We start from the raw sequence: 16,393 nt of genomic DNA, 5'->3' as shown, positions 1-16,393 counted from the left end.
CTCTCTGACATCACTATTTTCTTAAAGGTACATTGCTTAAACATCCATGTCTTTAAAAAAAATTTTTTTTTAAATTCTCCTCCATTTTCACATTTTCTCCCACATTTACATCCATCAACAATAAACAATAATCAGCAAGATATGTCAGTCCCCATAATAACAACAACGATCCCATCTACCCACCAACCCCCAAACCTCAACCCGCATGTTTACATAAACAAATGACAAAAATAAATCAGGGATTACCTGTAGTCACCCTTAATCTTACACAGCTCCCACCTCAGGTCTCCAGCTCCTCCCGTCCACTGCCTCTTGTAAAACTCCTCCCCCTACCCTCAGTTCCTTACCCCCCAACTTTCCACCCCGGCTAGACCACTCGGACCCTGTTCTGCCAGGCTCCGATGGCCGCAGCCCCTCCCCCCACCTCACTCCCATTCACTGGCCGGCACACACCGGCCAGCGTGGAGGCCCCCGCCCAGGTCCCTTTCCCACTTGCCCGGCCCCAGGAAAGCCCAAAGATCCCCTTTTAGCACACAAACCCCGCCTATCCACCTACACCCCAAAGAACTCTCATTTCGAGTGAAAGTCCCATCCCTTCCCTCGCTCAAATGTATACCACCTTGGCTCCTTTAATTTCTACACCCGCATGCAGTGATACAAAAAAGAAGAAAATACAGTCATGAGGTTACATCGGCACATGGCCATTCCTCAGTTTGTCAGTTCTGCCACAGTCCTTCTGCTTTCGCAAACTCCTCCGCTGCTTCCGCCGTTCCAAAATAAAAGTCCCTGAGCTTGTAAGTCACCCTCAGCTTCGCTGGATATACAATGCCGCACCGCACCTTGCTAATGTACAGTGCCCTCTTCACCCGGTTGAAGGCAGCCCACCTCCTTGCCAGCTCCACCGTAAAGTCCTGGTATACACGTATACCAGCTCCAGCCCACTGCACCACCCGCTTCTGCTTGGCCCAGCTCAGGACCTTCTCCTTCACCCTGTACCTACGGAAGCACAGAGTCACTGCCCTTGGCGGCTCACTCGTCTTTGGTACAGGCCTCCACGACCGATGAGCCCGATCCAGTTCATATCGGGAGGGGTCCTCCCCCTCTCCCAGTAGTTTTGCCAGCATCGCGGCAAAATACTCAGTCGGATTCGGTCCTTCAACTCCTTCGGGCAGCCCCACAATCCTCAAGTTCTGTCGCCTGGATCTATTTTCCAGGTCTTCCTTCTTTCCTCGCAGATCCTCGTTAGTATTCATCACCTTCCGCATCTCTTTCCCCATCGAGGCAAGTTGATCACCGTGCTGCAATAACGTCTCCTCCACTTCCTTCAGCGCCTCCCCTTGCTCTCGCACCTCCGCCACTGCGCTCGCCACCTCCGTCCTCACCGGGGAAACCGCCTCCTCCACCAGCACACTCAAAACCTCCCTCATCTCCTTCCTCACCGTCTCCCTGCATTTTGCAATCTGCGCCAACTGCTTTTCAAATTCCGCAGCCATCACCTTGGTTATTTCTTCAGCCGTAAGCAGTGCGGCCTTCCCTGGTGCTCCAGCCTCCATTTTTCCTGGTGTCCCCGCGGTGACCTTTCCACTCCCCGACGGACCTCCAGCTGGTTATTTTTCGGCCGTTTTTCTGCTCACCCTCAACATTTTTCTTTGGGTTTTTTTTCCCTCCTGTGTCTTCTCAGTGCCTCCTCCGTGCCTTCTCCCTTCTTCTGCCACCTCCGCGGACCCTGGGACCGGGCTTAAAGCCCCCAAATTGCCGTTCCCGAGCAGCGGCCGCCTCCCGCCCACCGTCACCGGAAGTCCCAAAACATCCATGTCTTAAAGGTACTCTCACATAACACACCCAAGTTATATCTTACCATCCAGAAAAAGACCCATTTCTCCGTACTCAGTCTACTGTCAGTCAGCCCGTCTTCTATCCAAGCTAATAAATTACCTCTAACCCCATGTGATCTCACTTTGTTTATTACCCTTCTGTGCGGCACCTTACCAAACCCCTTCCGGAAGTCCAGATATACTACATCTACAGGATCCCCATTATCCACTTGGCTTCTTACATCTTCGAAGAACTCTACCATATTAGTTAAACCTTATTTATCTTTCATAAAACCATGCTGACTCTGATGGATTGAGTTTTGACTTTCCAAATGTCCAGATATTTCCTTAGTAATGGATTATAATAATTTCCCAACAGTAGATGTTAAACTAACAATTTCCCAACAACAGATGTTAAACTAACTGGTCTGTAATTTCCTACATTCTGCCTCCCTCCCTTTTTGAAAAATGGTGTTACATTAGCATGTTTCCAATCCACTGAAACCTTCCCCATGTTCAGGGAATTTTGGATTATAACAATGGATCCACTATCTCCGCTGCAACTTCCTTTAACACCCTAGGATGTAGGCCATCAGGTCCTGGGGATTTGTCTGCCTTCAATCCCAATAGCTTGTTGAGTACTGTTTTCTCTATTAATGCTAATTGTTTCAAGTGCCACCCTTTGTATTACCTCTGAATTACCTGATCCTATAGGGATGGTACCAGTGTCCCCCACCATGAAGCAAAATATTTAGCATCTCCACCATTTCTATGTTCCCCATTATTAATTCTCGGGTTTCATCTTCCAAGGGACCAATATTCACTTTAGTGACCCACTTCCCTTTTATGTACTATTAGAACCTTTTGCTATCCTTTTTGATATTGTGCACGAGCTTTCTTTCATGATTTACCATTGCTCTTTTTATTACTTTGCTTGTTTGAAGGTTTTCCAAACTTCCAGCATGCCACAGGCCTTTGCAACATGGTAAACCTTTGTTTTTAATATTGTCCTTAACCTCATTGCTTAGCCATAGATATTTTCTACCCCTCACCACCTTTCTGGAATATATTTTAATTGTGAGGAATTGAGTATCTCAAACAAAAGCTCATTAGCTGTCCTACCTTTTAACCTTTTTGCCTACTGTATTCATGTCAAATTGGTCCTCGTGCCTATGTAATTACCAAGGACTTCACTTTTTAATTCTAGCATCTTTCATTTCATTTTTTTTCATACTATAGTCACTATTCCCTCGAAGATCCTTAACCATGAGGTCATGAATAAATCCTTCCACATTACAATACCAAATGCTCCCTGGTTGGTTCCACAGCATATTGTTGCAAAAAACAATCTCCGTTCACCTTAAATGGTTCAGTCAGAGCCACACCCTTGCTATCTACTTACACAGTTGTTACTACCCCACTGGCTCAGTGCGTAAATGATTTACTTAGTTGAGTTATACAGACCAGGAAAGTCCCAACTTCAATTTCCAGATTTGTATGGAGTTGATTGCTGGATGTTGGAGTGGAAGTTAGCAACTTCCTACAATCTGCAATGAGCTGACTGACTTTACTTCTTTTGGTTGTCAATTTTCCTAAACAAACACTGATTGGCGGAGAAGCATCATATCTCCATCGGAAACATCAGTTGCATTATATAATTGCTTATCTGGATGTTGTCCAAGTTCTGCTGGAGGTCTACATGGGCTGCTTTGTTATTTTATGGGGAAGGAAAGAGAAATCAGTTTGGATTATCTGGTGTCCACTACCTCATTAATCTAAACGACCAATATATTAATGAAAAATTCTGGAAGGCAGACTATGTCAAACAAAATGTTTGCCAGCACACTACTTGATTAACTTTTACTTCAAAACGCTTCTATATGTAGAGATTGTACTATAAGAGGGTGGAAGGAAACATTTAATTCAAAATCCTTGTTTCTAAATTTACTAATCATCTCAACCCACTGATCTTTATATTCTCCTTTGATGCCTTGACCCATCGAGAATGTTCTGATCTTTTCCTTGCACCCAGATGATTGCTTCCAGTCCTAATTTCTTATAGAAAATTTATGGAATGAGCTGTGAAGAAACTGTTCAATTTGCAACTTCATTTTTTCTTAAAAGATGCACATTTGGGAGTCGTCTTAGAAACTAAATGCAACAAATTAATTTCAAACTTGTATCATGCTGCAAATCCAATTAAGTGCCTGAATATTTTAATTCCAAGAACATGGGATTAATTTTGGTCACTCAGCATGCTGATTGTGTTAGCACAAACATGCTGATTAAACTATTGCCATTTGTTACAGGAACATGTCAAGTCATATACTAAAAACATTTATATCCATGAGTCAGTAAATTGCCAGAAGCAGTTAAGTCTCAAATTTATTTGCTGATTCAAGCACTTCTGAAAATTAACACATTCATACCTTGATTCAAGTCCAGACACATGATTTCAGTAAAAGAAAATTAATGTGATGATGAAATAAACTCGGGGCGGGGGGGGGGGGGGGGAAATAGATAGAGAGAGAGAGAGAGAGAGAGAGAGAGAAGAGACCACCACCTTACCTACTCTTTTGACCAATGAATCTCCTTCCTACCATCTATAAGAATCTTATATCCTACAAGTCAGAGTTCTTGTACACATTACCACCACAAAAGAACTGTGCATGATTTAGCAAGTTAACAGTAGTAAACACTTTTTATACAAAAAGACAGGATTGGGGAAAACTGGAGTTGATAACTTTTTTTTACTGCAGTATACATATCCAGCATCCACAGTATAAGATTGTAACTACAAGTTTCATCAATATACAGCAGACATAGGTGAAAAGCTGCAACAGAGTGATGGATGTAAATATCACAGATTAAGATCCCTTTGGTGTTCTCAACAGACTTGTTTTCCTCTTGAGAATCCATATACAATACTTAAGAGTCTGAGAAAATCGCAAAGCTCATCTATGTGGTTACACAATACTTACACCTTTATTTTTATATACATGATAAATATTTCTATTTTTTTCTAAATATTTACAAAGTAAAGCTTTCACCACATCCACATGTTCCTTTAATATTTGGATTATTGAAAACAAATTCACTAGAAAGTTTTGTTTCAATAAAATCCATCTCTGTTCCTAGCAGGGTTAACTGTGCTTTCTGATCAATGAACACACGTACACCTGAAATGGAAATAAAACAATGAATGGATTGGATAATAGTGAGGGATAAAATGGTTTAAATATTCATTAACTCAATTGTCAAAAGTTTATAATAATAATCTTTATTGTCACAAGTAGGCTTACATTAACACCGCAATCAAGTTACTGTGAAAAGCCCCTAGTTGCCACACTCCGGCGCCTGTTCGGGTACACCGAGGGAGAATTCAGAATGTCCAATTCACCTAACAGCACGTCTTTCGGGACTTGTGGGAGGAAACCGGAGCACCCGGAGGAAACCCATGCAGACACAGGGAGAACGTGTAGACGCCACAGTGACCCAAGCCGGGAATCAAACCTGGAGCTGCGAAGTAACAGTGCTAACCACTGTGCCGCCCACACAGCTGATTATTGCACAGTGAGCATATGCCTCAATCAAAATATAAAGATCTTGAGGTCAGCTGTGGCTCAGTTGGTATACGTGAGGTCATCTAAAATTCTGCTGCCCCTGCCCTGGTTTGCATCAAATCCTATTCACACATCACTCCTGTGCTCGGCGGCCTACAGTGGCCCCGAGTCAAGCAACATTGATTATAGGATTAGAAAATGAGAATTTTTTCATGACCTGGACTCCTAACTCTAATCTCCTACAGTATCACAACCTTCCAAGATATCAATGCTCATCTAATGATGGCCTCCTGAGAATCTGATTTTAATTGTCTCACCATTGAGGTTGTTCCTTCAGTCGAGTAGGCTCTACACCACTAATGGACAAGGTAGGCTACTGAGTGGCCCTTCTTCATCGCGATGGGCCGCAAGATTAAAATTAAATTTATTCTCCAAGCATAGCCTCAAGATTAAATGCATTTAATGTATACCAAATATTTCATAAGCTACAGAAAATACTTAATCATTTACATATTAATGGAACTGTCATCAACTTCAAATGGTGAAAGCAAAATGAATGTTTACACAGAGGGAGCATGGGCACAGCTCTCAATCAATGTTGTGCGCAATCAGCAAGCACCTCACTTTTGTTGCCCTTGCTTTGCATGCAATCACCAGTCATACTGATAGGGAAAAAAATATATGGATGGAAATCAGCGGAATGTGGCAACCCTATGCATGGGCAACGGTCAAGCAGAATGTCTAGTGGGCTGCATTCAGGACCAAGACTGACAGCATGTGGTCACCGGGCGACAGGTTGGCCATCACTGCTCTACATCCTGGTATTCCTCCTCTGAACGTCCTGCAAATCTACTTTTCTTTCCTGTTCGACACAACACTCCTTAAAACCCCTCTCTCTGACCAAGTTTCTGGCCATTTATCCTCTTATCACTTATTGTAGTTCAATGCCAAATTTTACTTTATAGCTCTAGTATGAAGTGTTAATTACTTTAAAAACATAAATATAAATTGTTGGTAAATCAATAGGTTCTGGTTTCAAGTCCCACGCCACAGACTTGAACAAAAATCTATCCTAGAATTCCAGTGCACTACCGAAGGAGAGCTGTACTGTTGGTGGTCATCCTTTCAAAGAGACATTCACCAAAGCTCCATCATATGTAAAAGATTCCATGGCACTATTTTGTAAAAGAAGTGGGACATTTTCTCAGTGTCCTGACAAATATTTATCTCTCAATCATAATCCTTCACAAAAAAAGACCATCTGGTTATCACATTGCTACTTGCAGGAGCATATATGGAAAAATCGGCTACTGTATTTCCCACACAACAGTGACTACATTTAAATGGCTGTAAAGTATTTTGGGACATCCTGAATGCCATTAAATAAATGCAGGACTTTTCTTTGTTTCGCCATCTTATTTTGGAATTTCTTGTATTATGTGTTCGTAGACAGAGGTTCTCATCACAAATATACAGTCAGCTCTCTTACTCTCTGAAACAAATTCATTATCACAAGCGAGCCCTGGTAGTAATCACTTGTCCCACAGTTTTGGCCTGGGAATGATGATCAAATGAGGCTCTAAAGTGACACTGGGAATTTTTAGTTTAGACTAAACAAATGGAATGTTTAACAACATTTCACCATAATTGCCAACATTCCATACCATCCTGATTAACTTCTTCATCAAATTTCCCCTTCTCCGTTGCGTACTCTATCACATATGAGAGACCACTGCAACCACGAGTGCGGACTCCAACTTTCAAACCAACCTGAAGAAGAAAAAGGAAAACCCTCTAAACAGTGTCAATGCAGCTTTAATATATACATATCAGAATAACTCTTGGAATAAAATTGAAGGACACAACCTTAACTGTACACAGATCAATAGTGAACAAAAGTCATGAACCTGGATTGTGTCCATTCTCCCTGGAAAGACAATGAGATGGGGCACACGTGTGCACAGATTGGTAAAGACTATCTGGTCAGTCCCAATATTGAAAAAGTACCAATGTACCTTCCCTCTTACTGTCTTCAAAATATTTGGTTAGGTGGATTGGCCATGCTAAATTGCCCCTTAACTGTCCAAAGATTTGTAAGTGGAGCTAGGGGAGTGGGCCTAGGTAGAGTGCTCTTTCGGAGGGTCGGTGCAGACTTGATGGGCCAAATGGCCGCCTCCTGCATTGTAGCGATCCTATGATTATGCTCCTTCATCAACCTGTTTATAGTATCAGTCTTCACGGCTGCCACAGACAAATCTATTCAACACTTCACTACCCTCTGTGTGAAGATGTTATTTTCCCTTTCAAGTCACTAGAGTCGTGGATGATCAAACAATTTATTAGGATTCAGTTGGTCAATAACATTTAGAACCTTGAAATCTCAATATGACGACCCACCCTTTTTTCACCAAGATCATAGGAAAAAATTTAAGTTATACTTGAAATCATTGCAATTTTAGATTAAATTTAAAAGTTGAACTTCTGTAATTTTGATTTCCATTCAAGGGTTTCAGCTGCACATACAATACCCACTACTTAAAACATCCACCTTTAAATTAGCAGTCTCATACTGGCCAGAAAGCAATATCCATTATCTTTTTGCATTAATAGTAGTTTCAGAGTTATATGGTTATAGTGCATTAAGTGCTCCATTTATTTTAGACACAACGGGAGGTCATAGCTCCCTAGTGTGCACCTCACAGAAACATAGGAAATAGAAGGAGGCCATTCGGCCCTTGGAGCATGCTCCACCAATCATACAATCATGGCTGAACATCCAGCTCAATAGTCTGTTCCCACCTTTCCCCCATATTGATTCCTTTCATCCCAAAAGCTACATATCATTACGATTGCACTGAATACAAGAGCAAACTTTAAAAAAAAAAAGTGTTATATCTTTTCCCAATTAAGGGGCAATTTAGCATGGCCAATTCACCTACCCTGCACATCTTTGGGTTGTGGGGTGAGACCCACGCAAACACAGGGAGGGGGAATGTGCAAACTCCACATGGACAGCGACCTGGGGCCGGGATCAGACCCAGTCCTCAATGCCATGAGACAGCAGTGCTAACCACTGTGCCGCCCTCAAGAGCAAACATAAGTAAATAATAGAAAAATGATGTTGATGCTGGAGATCTGAAAACAAAACAAAGCACTGGGAGAGCTCAGCAGGTCTGGCAGCATCTGTGAAGAAAGAAACAGTTAACGTTGAATCTAATATAACTTCTTCAGAATGTGATGAAAGAGTCATACTGGACTTTAAGCATTGGGCTGAATTTTACACTCCCAAGATCGGGAACGTTTTGCAGTTTGTGGAGCTTATTATGGGGAATGTTGATGTTGGGCGGCGTTTACGATATTGTCACGCTAGCTTCCAATAATACAGCAAATGGGCGGGTCAAAAAGTCAGGAATCTGCCCACCTTATTTAAATATTGCTTTATCAGGCAACTGTGTTGATTGCAATAAGTCAGAAGGCAATAAATAATACACCTTCAGGGCGAGATTCATGACAGGTGGGGAATCCGATTTTTAAGGGCAAGCTTGTTTGGGTGTCTTTTAAAACTGCAGCTGAGTTCAAGCTAAATTGCAGTTCAAGCTAAATTGACTGCAGGAACTGTTCATTTGAGTGTGCAGAGAATTTATTTCATGAAGAAGCCTCTCCGCTGATTTGGACGACCTTTACTATGGAATGTTTCCTCTTCCCATGACCCGGAAGGGGGGGGGGGGGGGGGGATGTTTGTGACAGATGGGATTGTTGGTTCCATTGAAGACACAGCCTCCAGTGAAGAGAGAAAGATTAGGAGAAGGGCGAGAGGAAGAAGGGAACACGGAGGCTCAGGACTTTGTGGTTTCTCAGGTAAAGGACGGACCCCAAAGATCAGGAGGAATCCAGAAACCCTCGACGGAGTTGCATACTATTCTATACTGCCCCAAGGGCATCCATAAAGATTTTGCTAACTGAACAGACCACATGATCTCACTGAGCCTTTTTTGTGGCTCTGGGACCAAATCCTTCTTATCACATCAGCATCACACAACACAGGTTTGCCTGGGATTCCTCCTCTTCTCAGATCTCAGAATCAGCTAGTCATGTCTATCAAGGGCGGCACTGAACCCGTGGGCAGCTTTGCCCTCCTAGATCATCTCTCCCTTCATTCGAATGATGCAGACCACTATGCAGGGAACTATGTAATTAATGTACAACTTTTCAATGCCAAAAGATAAGAGACTTGATTTTTAAAACTTCTGCCTATGAAGATTGACATGGTTGGCATGATTTGCTACAATTTTAATTAAAGAAACAGAAAATGCTGGAAAGACTCAGCAGGTCAGGCAGCATCTGTGGAGAGTGAAACAGAGTCAACGTTGAGTCTGTATGACTTCTTCAGAGATTAAGGTAGAAATATAATGTTGAAGAGAGGGGATGGAGCAAAATAGAAGGTCAGGGATAGGGGGAGCTCAAGAGAGATTTGACAAAGAGGTCATGAACACTAGGCAATTGAGTGTTAATGATAGAGTTAAAGGCCAAGGCTGATGTTAATAGTGGAATAAAGATCAAAAAACAGAACAGCATCACAGTTTAGAATTACAGCTCTCATCACCTTTAGGTGCCCAAGTCCTCCTAGTAGAATCCTAGGAGGTAACCCTCACCCCTGCAATCTCATGCTACAGAACCTCTAACCTGCTGGGATTTGGGTTCCCTAGATGCGGATTTACTTGAACCCAGTGAGTCATTCTTCATGCAAGTCTAGATGACGAGTCAGCAAGTGATTTGACTTTGCCTCATTTACTAGACTGGCTTAGGCTGAGGCTCATATCAATGCCCAGCAATTGTCTGAAGAGTTCTTGAACTAGGTTCAGAAACTGTGTCAGAGGTTCAATTCACTGCTCCAAGAGCAGCACGGTAGCACAGTGGTTAGCACAGTTGCTTCACATGGCCAGGATCCCAGGTTCGATTCACAACGCCCGGGTCACTGTCTGTTTGGAGTCTGCACGTTCTCCGTGTCTGCGTGGGTTTCCTCCGGATGCTCCGGTTTCCTCCCACAGTCCAAAGATGTGCATGTTAGGTGTATTGGCCATGATAAATTGCCCTCAGTGTCCGAAAAGGTTACGTGGGGTTACTGGGATAGGGTGGAGCTCAAGTGGGGTGCTCTTTCCAAGGGCCAGTGCAGACTTGAAGGGCCACATGGCCTCCTTCTGCTCTGTAAATTCTATGATTCTCCAAAAGCAAAATATAAAGAGAAGTAAAAGACTGTCCTTCTGGGAGAGGGCTAGGAGAAAATATTAAAATGAAGGAGAGAATTCATGGTCTGAAGTTGTTGAAATTAATGTTAAGTCCAGACGGTTGTAAAGTACTTAATTGGAAGATGACGTCTTGTTCCTCCAGTTTGTGTTGGCTTTCAGAGAGGGCTGACCCTTGTTCTGCTATTAACGCATTCTACTGTCTGACCTTTATGTCACTATTATGTTGCCTTCCAACACGGATTGGGTGGAATGACAGTCTATAACCCGCCCTTGCCACTAATTTGTGACAATTACCATATTATTGGGTGTACACTGACGGCAGGCCCAGAGATCGGAATGGTGTCCACTTCTGGGTACGGTACCTGCTGTCAGCACGTGACGGTATTATTCAGCATGTTAACTTTGAATCTCTCATCACAGATGCTGCCAGACCTGCTGAGTTCCTCCAGCACTTCGTTTTTATATCAATAATACCTTGTTAACCTTTTGTGTGCTTAAGCTGTTCTAATTCCCTCTAAGCAGTATGAAGTTATAGCTTGTACTAAGTTTGACTGTAGTTTAAATAAAATGGCAAGTGGAGTGGAGCTGGAAACATCTGGGCAAAAGGAATATTCTCGTTATATTGTGGAGTACTGTACTAGTATGTTATAGTGGCCTTTGCAAATTGCAGGCAAATTCTGTCTATATGAACATGATCAATGGTAGGGACCGTCATGACAATAACCAGAGCATTGAGGAAGTTCCTTGCTAATATGCCAGGACCCTATGACTCCAATTAAACTTTTATTTGCTTTAACTCTTAATCAGTTACAAAGGAGTAATAGATTCTGACACTATTTTTTGTTCAGATAATAAAACAACATTAGTGGAAGCAGCTCAAGAGTCACTCTGTCCAGCAATAGTTGAAGCAAACCCAACACATGTACTGATATCTGTACAACTATAAATTTGCATAGCCTTGATAGATAACTCCCAATAACAAAAAGGCAGATAACTGATTCTAAGTAATGTGGCTCAGATTAATAAATAAAATGAGAGGAAATGTGTATTGCGGTGTGTTAGATACTATCCTTTCACTTCTGGGACACGAGTTTAAAACAACTTAAGGTGAGGTTCCTCCAAAAGCAAATGGAAAAAAAGTCAGTTTAAATCCAGTCTCTGGTGGACTGGAGACAACGGACCAAAATTATCAGTAAAGTTGTAGTCTTACTCGAAGATGGTAGGAACACTTGACATGAGAAACACTGCTATAAGTGAGGGTGCACCTCCATAGCTGGGCAAAAACCATTGCCCATATGATCTACACCATGCCAGACTAAGAAAATGTTGAATACCATCGGATCTTGGGCGCCACAAAAGGGTTAAATTCTTATCACTTGTAGTCACCCTTAAATAAGCACAAAATTCACCCCTTCCCCACAAAAAGTTACTTTCTGGGCCTGTCGTCAGTTACAATTATGATTGTCAGTCACCACTTAGTTAACAGTCTAGATCAGTTTTCGATTCAAGGCTTACAATCTTTTTTTTTTTTTAAAGTGCAAAATATTACATACACATTCTGGTCGGTGTTCCAGAAGATTTTTAATTCTTTGAACAGCAGATGAAGTCTGAAAACAAAAAACAATGTACATTATTAAGATGATAAAAGAGCTGCCATAAATAACAAATATAACAGTCGATTTGAAGACAGACTGGTTGATGGCTATGATATTAAGGAAGAGTTGAATTGTCAGAAATGCCATAGTTCAGAAGAATGGTTAAACCAACGTCTCCTTCATCACGAGTCCGGTGGTGGTGGCGGCGACTCTGAAGATCTGGGGGCAGTGGAGGCGACATAGGGGCGAGGTGGGGGCCTCGGTCTGGTCCCCGATACGAGTGAACCACAGGTTTGTTCCGGGTAGGATGAATGGGGGGTTTCTGAGCTTGCAGTGGGCTGGGATTAAAAGAATGGGGGACCTATTCATCGACGGGACTTTTGCGAGCAGAGGGGCGCTAGAGGAGAAATTTGGGTTACCTCCTGGGAATGCTTTTAGGTACATGCAAGTGAGGGCGTTTGAGAGACGGCATTTGAGGGACTTTCCGCTGCTCCCAGCACGAAGTATTCAGGACAGGGTGATTTTATCTATCAGGAACTGCAGGAGGCGGAGGAGGCCTTGGTGGAGGAGTTAAAGGGTAAGTGGGAGGAGGAGCTGGGGGAGGAGCTGGATGAAGATCTGTGGGCTGATGCCCTGAATAGGGTTAATTCTGCCTCCTCTTGCACCAGGCTCAGCCTAATACAGTTCAAAGTTGTCCATAGGGCGCATATGACAGGGGCGAGGATGAGTAGGTTTTTTGGGGTGGAGGACAGGTGTGAGAGGTGCTCGGGGAGCCCAGCAAATCACACCCACATGTTCTGGACATGCCCGGCGCTGGAGGGGTTCTGGAGGGACTTTGCGAGGACTATGTCCAAAGTGGTGAACACCCAGGTCAAGCTGAGCTGGGGGATAGCATTATTTGAGGTAGCGGATGAGCCGGGAATGCAGGAGCCGAAAGAAGACGTATTTCATAGAATTTACAGTGCAGAAGGAGGCCATTCGGCCCATCGAGTCTGCACCGGCTCCTGGAAAAAGCACCATACCCAAGGTCAACACCTCCACCCTATCCCCATAACCCAGTAACCCCACCCAACACTAAGGGCAATTTTGAACACTAAGGGCAATTTATCATGGCCAATCCACCTAACCTGCACATCCTTGGACTGTGGGAGGAAACCGGAGCACCCAGAGGAAACCCACGCACACACAGGGAGGATGTGCAGACTCCGCACAGACAGTGACCCAAGCCGGAATCGAACCTGGGACCCTGGAGCTGTGAAGCAATTGTGCTATCCACAAGGCTACCGTGCTGCCCGTTGTTCTGGCCTTTGCGTCCCTGGTCGCCCGGCGGAGGATCCTACTAATGTGGAGGGATGCGAAGCCCCCCCAAGCGTGGAAGCTTGGATTAACGATATGGCAGGGTTCATCAAGCTGGAAAGGATAAAGTTTGCCTTGCGAGGGTCTGTCCAGGCGGTGGCAACCGTTCCTAGACTCTCGCGGAACGTTAGGTGGAGGTCAACAGCAGCAGCTGGCTGTATGTCACAAGTTGCCAGCATGAAACAATTATATTTCACTCTGATTTTAAAGATATTGGTTTTCCATCTCCAGTAGCATGTCAGGCCTGTGCATATCTTATGACCAGCAGATATCTTGTGATGCTGCTCGTGGTAGGTCAAGAGGATCTTTAATCACAGGGTTCTGAGATGGTGAGAGGCTAAAAATTCTAGAACTCTAAGACTTAGAATTCTAAGGCTCAGGACAAGAGTTCAGCAATTCAGGACTGAGAAATTGCTCCACTCAGTGATTTGTGAATTGTAGTGATGCTTTCACCCAGTGGGCTGTGGATGTTCAGTCATTGTCAAGGGTGGCACGGTAGCACAGTGATTAGCACTGTTGCTTCACAGCGCCAGGGTCCCAGGTTCGATTCTCAGCTTGGGTCACTGTCTGTGTGGAGTCTGCACATTCTCCCAGTGTCTGCATGGGTTTCCTCCAGGTGCTCCGGTTTCCTCCCACAAGTCCAGAAAGACGTGCTTGTTAGGCAAATTGGACATTGGGAATTCTCCCTCTGTACACCCGAACAGTCGCCGGAATGTGGCAACTAGGTGCTTTTCACAGTAACTTCATTGCAGTGCTGATGTAAGCCTGCTTGTGACAATAAAGATTATTATTATAGTCACAAAAAGGATAGATTTTTGGGCACTAAAGGACCCAAACTAAATAGGGGTAAGACAGGAAAGTGAAGCTGATATAGAAGTTCAGACTGACCATAATGAATGGCAGACCAAGCCCGATGAATTGTTTGTCCTACTCCCATTTCTTATATTTTCGTGAAGAGGCACGGTTGGGAGTTCAGGATCTAGGAGCATTGGAGACGGTTATAGGATCAGGAAATAATGAATATGTGACCTAGAGGTTTGTGATCACTAAGAAGGGGTCATGGCATGGATTATAGCAGAAGAAGTCTAATGAGAGATCTCCTGGGTTCTAATAGGTCCTTTGAAGTCTTGAAGATTGCAGGGATCGGACAACACTGGTGGAAGCAGAGCATTTGTTAAGTAGCGGACCCGGTGAATTAATTCCATCTAAATCATCTGAACCAAATGCAAAATTGTTAAAGATCACTGCAGGTACAATATTTTCTAATATACTATATAATGGATTGGAAAGATTATGGTTTTTAAATCTTCAGAAATGTCAGAGGTGTGAGAGTTGAAATGACAGACAGGGCTAAAAGTACATATTGTTTAAGAATTACTGACTTAATATGAGGGTCATGGTAATGTTACAAGACTGAGGGCAGTCACAGAACCAATAACTGGACCTTAACATTAGAGAAGATTAATCTGATGTTGACAATGTGTACAAATATTATACCATTGTATACTAACACAATCAATTAGGCAGTTTTTGTTAAATAAATTTGAGTCTCTCAGCCAATCCTCTCAAACCAGAAGGAAATTACCAAACAATTAATTATGGAACAGATAGGTATTAATCACATATTAAAAACAAAATACAGACAATGCTAGAAATCTGAAATAAAAACAGAAAATGAAAGAAATATTCAGCTCAATGACCTTTCAGAAGGTCACTGGTATGAAAAACTGGACCTAATTTTAACTATGTAAGTGGATTTGAGCAAATTAAAATCTCTGATTGGGTAACTTATTTATCTTTCCAAAGATACCGCCTGACTTAATTATCAGCATTTTCATTTCTATGCTCAAGGACAATTTGTCTCTGCAGCTAATTATGCAGTCCTCCTCTGAAGGCTGCGATTGAATCTGTCACCACCACTCTCAGGCAGTGGGATCCAGATCCCAACCATTTGCTGTATTTAAAAAAAGTCCTCCTTCTCTCATTGTTTCTTCGCCAACCACTTTAAATAGGTGTCCACTGGTTCTGTCTGGATCCTTTTGCCAAAGGACAGTTTATCTCTCCCTACCAACTCGGTCCAGATAGGCAGTACAGAAGCACAGTAGTTACCACTGTTGCTTCACAGCACCAGGGTCCCAGGTTCGATTCCCACTTGGGTCACTGTGCGGAGTCTGCACATTCTCCCCGTACCTGCATGGGTTTCCTCCGGGTGCTCCGGCTTCCTCCCACAAGTCCCAAAAGACGTGCTGTTAGGCAATTTTAACATTCTGAATTCTCCCTCTGTACCCAAACAGGCGCTGGAATGTGGCGACCAGAGGATTTTCACAGTAACTTCATTGCAGTGTTAATGTAAGCCTACTTGTGACAATAATAAAGATTATCTCAAACACCTCTCCTCTCCTCTCCTCTCAAGAACAGGGCCGCACGAACTTTGGAATCTTCCAGAATTGAGCACAAATTCCTGACAAACCGCTCCCCACTCTCTTACCAGCAGCAGGGCGGCTCTAACCGGCACCCTCAGCCTCCGGTCTCTCGCCGCTCGGACACTCGCCCTCACCACCGCCGTCGCCATCTTATTCCCTCTGACACTTTCAGCAACACGGCCTCTCATTGGCCCTCTCCTGACCAACCACAGAGGGCCGTGTTGCGTTATGGCAACGAGGCGGGGGCGGGGACGCCCATAGCAACCGGCAGGTGAAGCGAGCCAAAGTTGGGGCAGGAGCGTCTCTCATTTCTGCCAACTATGTGTGGGGCTGAGTTGCTGCCGAAATGCCCGAATTAATGAGCCGGAATTTATCAGGCTTGCAGATGTATGGCAC

The 16,393-nt window shown here is 43.5% G+C and overlaps 1 protein-coding gene across 1 annotated transcript; it reads right to left on the bottom strand.

Annotated features, from left to right (window-relative positions):
* Positions 1-4,545: 4,545 nt before the first annotated feature.
* On the bottom strand, positions 4,546-16,185 carry LOC140395168 (iron-sulfur cluster assembly 1 homolog, mitochondrial-like). The gene is made up of 4 exons (XM_072482671.1): positions 16,063-16,185; positions 12,177-12,230; positions 7,042-7,147; positions 4,546-4,993 (listed from the first exon to the last, which is right to left on the bottom strand). Exons 1-4 carry the CDS (start codon positions 16,183-16,185, stop codon positions 4,845-4,847), a joined length of 432 nt encoding a protein of 143 aa, XP_072338772.1. The 3' UTR covers positions 4,546-4,844.
* Between the last annotated feature and the right edge of the window lie 208 nt (positions 16,186-16,393).

The sequence above is a fragment of the Scyliorhinus torazame genome, chromosome 18, assembly GCF_047496885.1.
Source record: "Scyliorhinus torazame isolate Kashiwa2021f chromosome 18, sScyTor2.1, whole genome shotgun sequence".
Taxonomy (NCBI): Eukaryota; Metazoa; Chordata; class Chondrichthyes; order Carcharhiniformes; family Scyliorhinidae; genus Scyliorhinus; species Scyliorhinus torazame.
The sequence above is the reverse complement of the archived record's forward strand: the minus strand, read 5'-3'. Positions and strand labels throughout refer to the sequence as shown.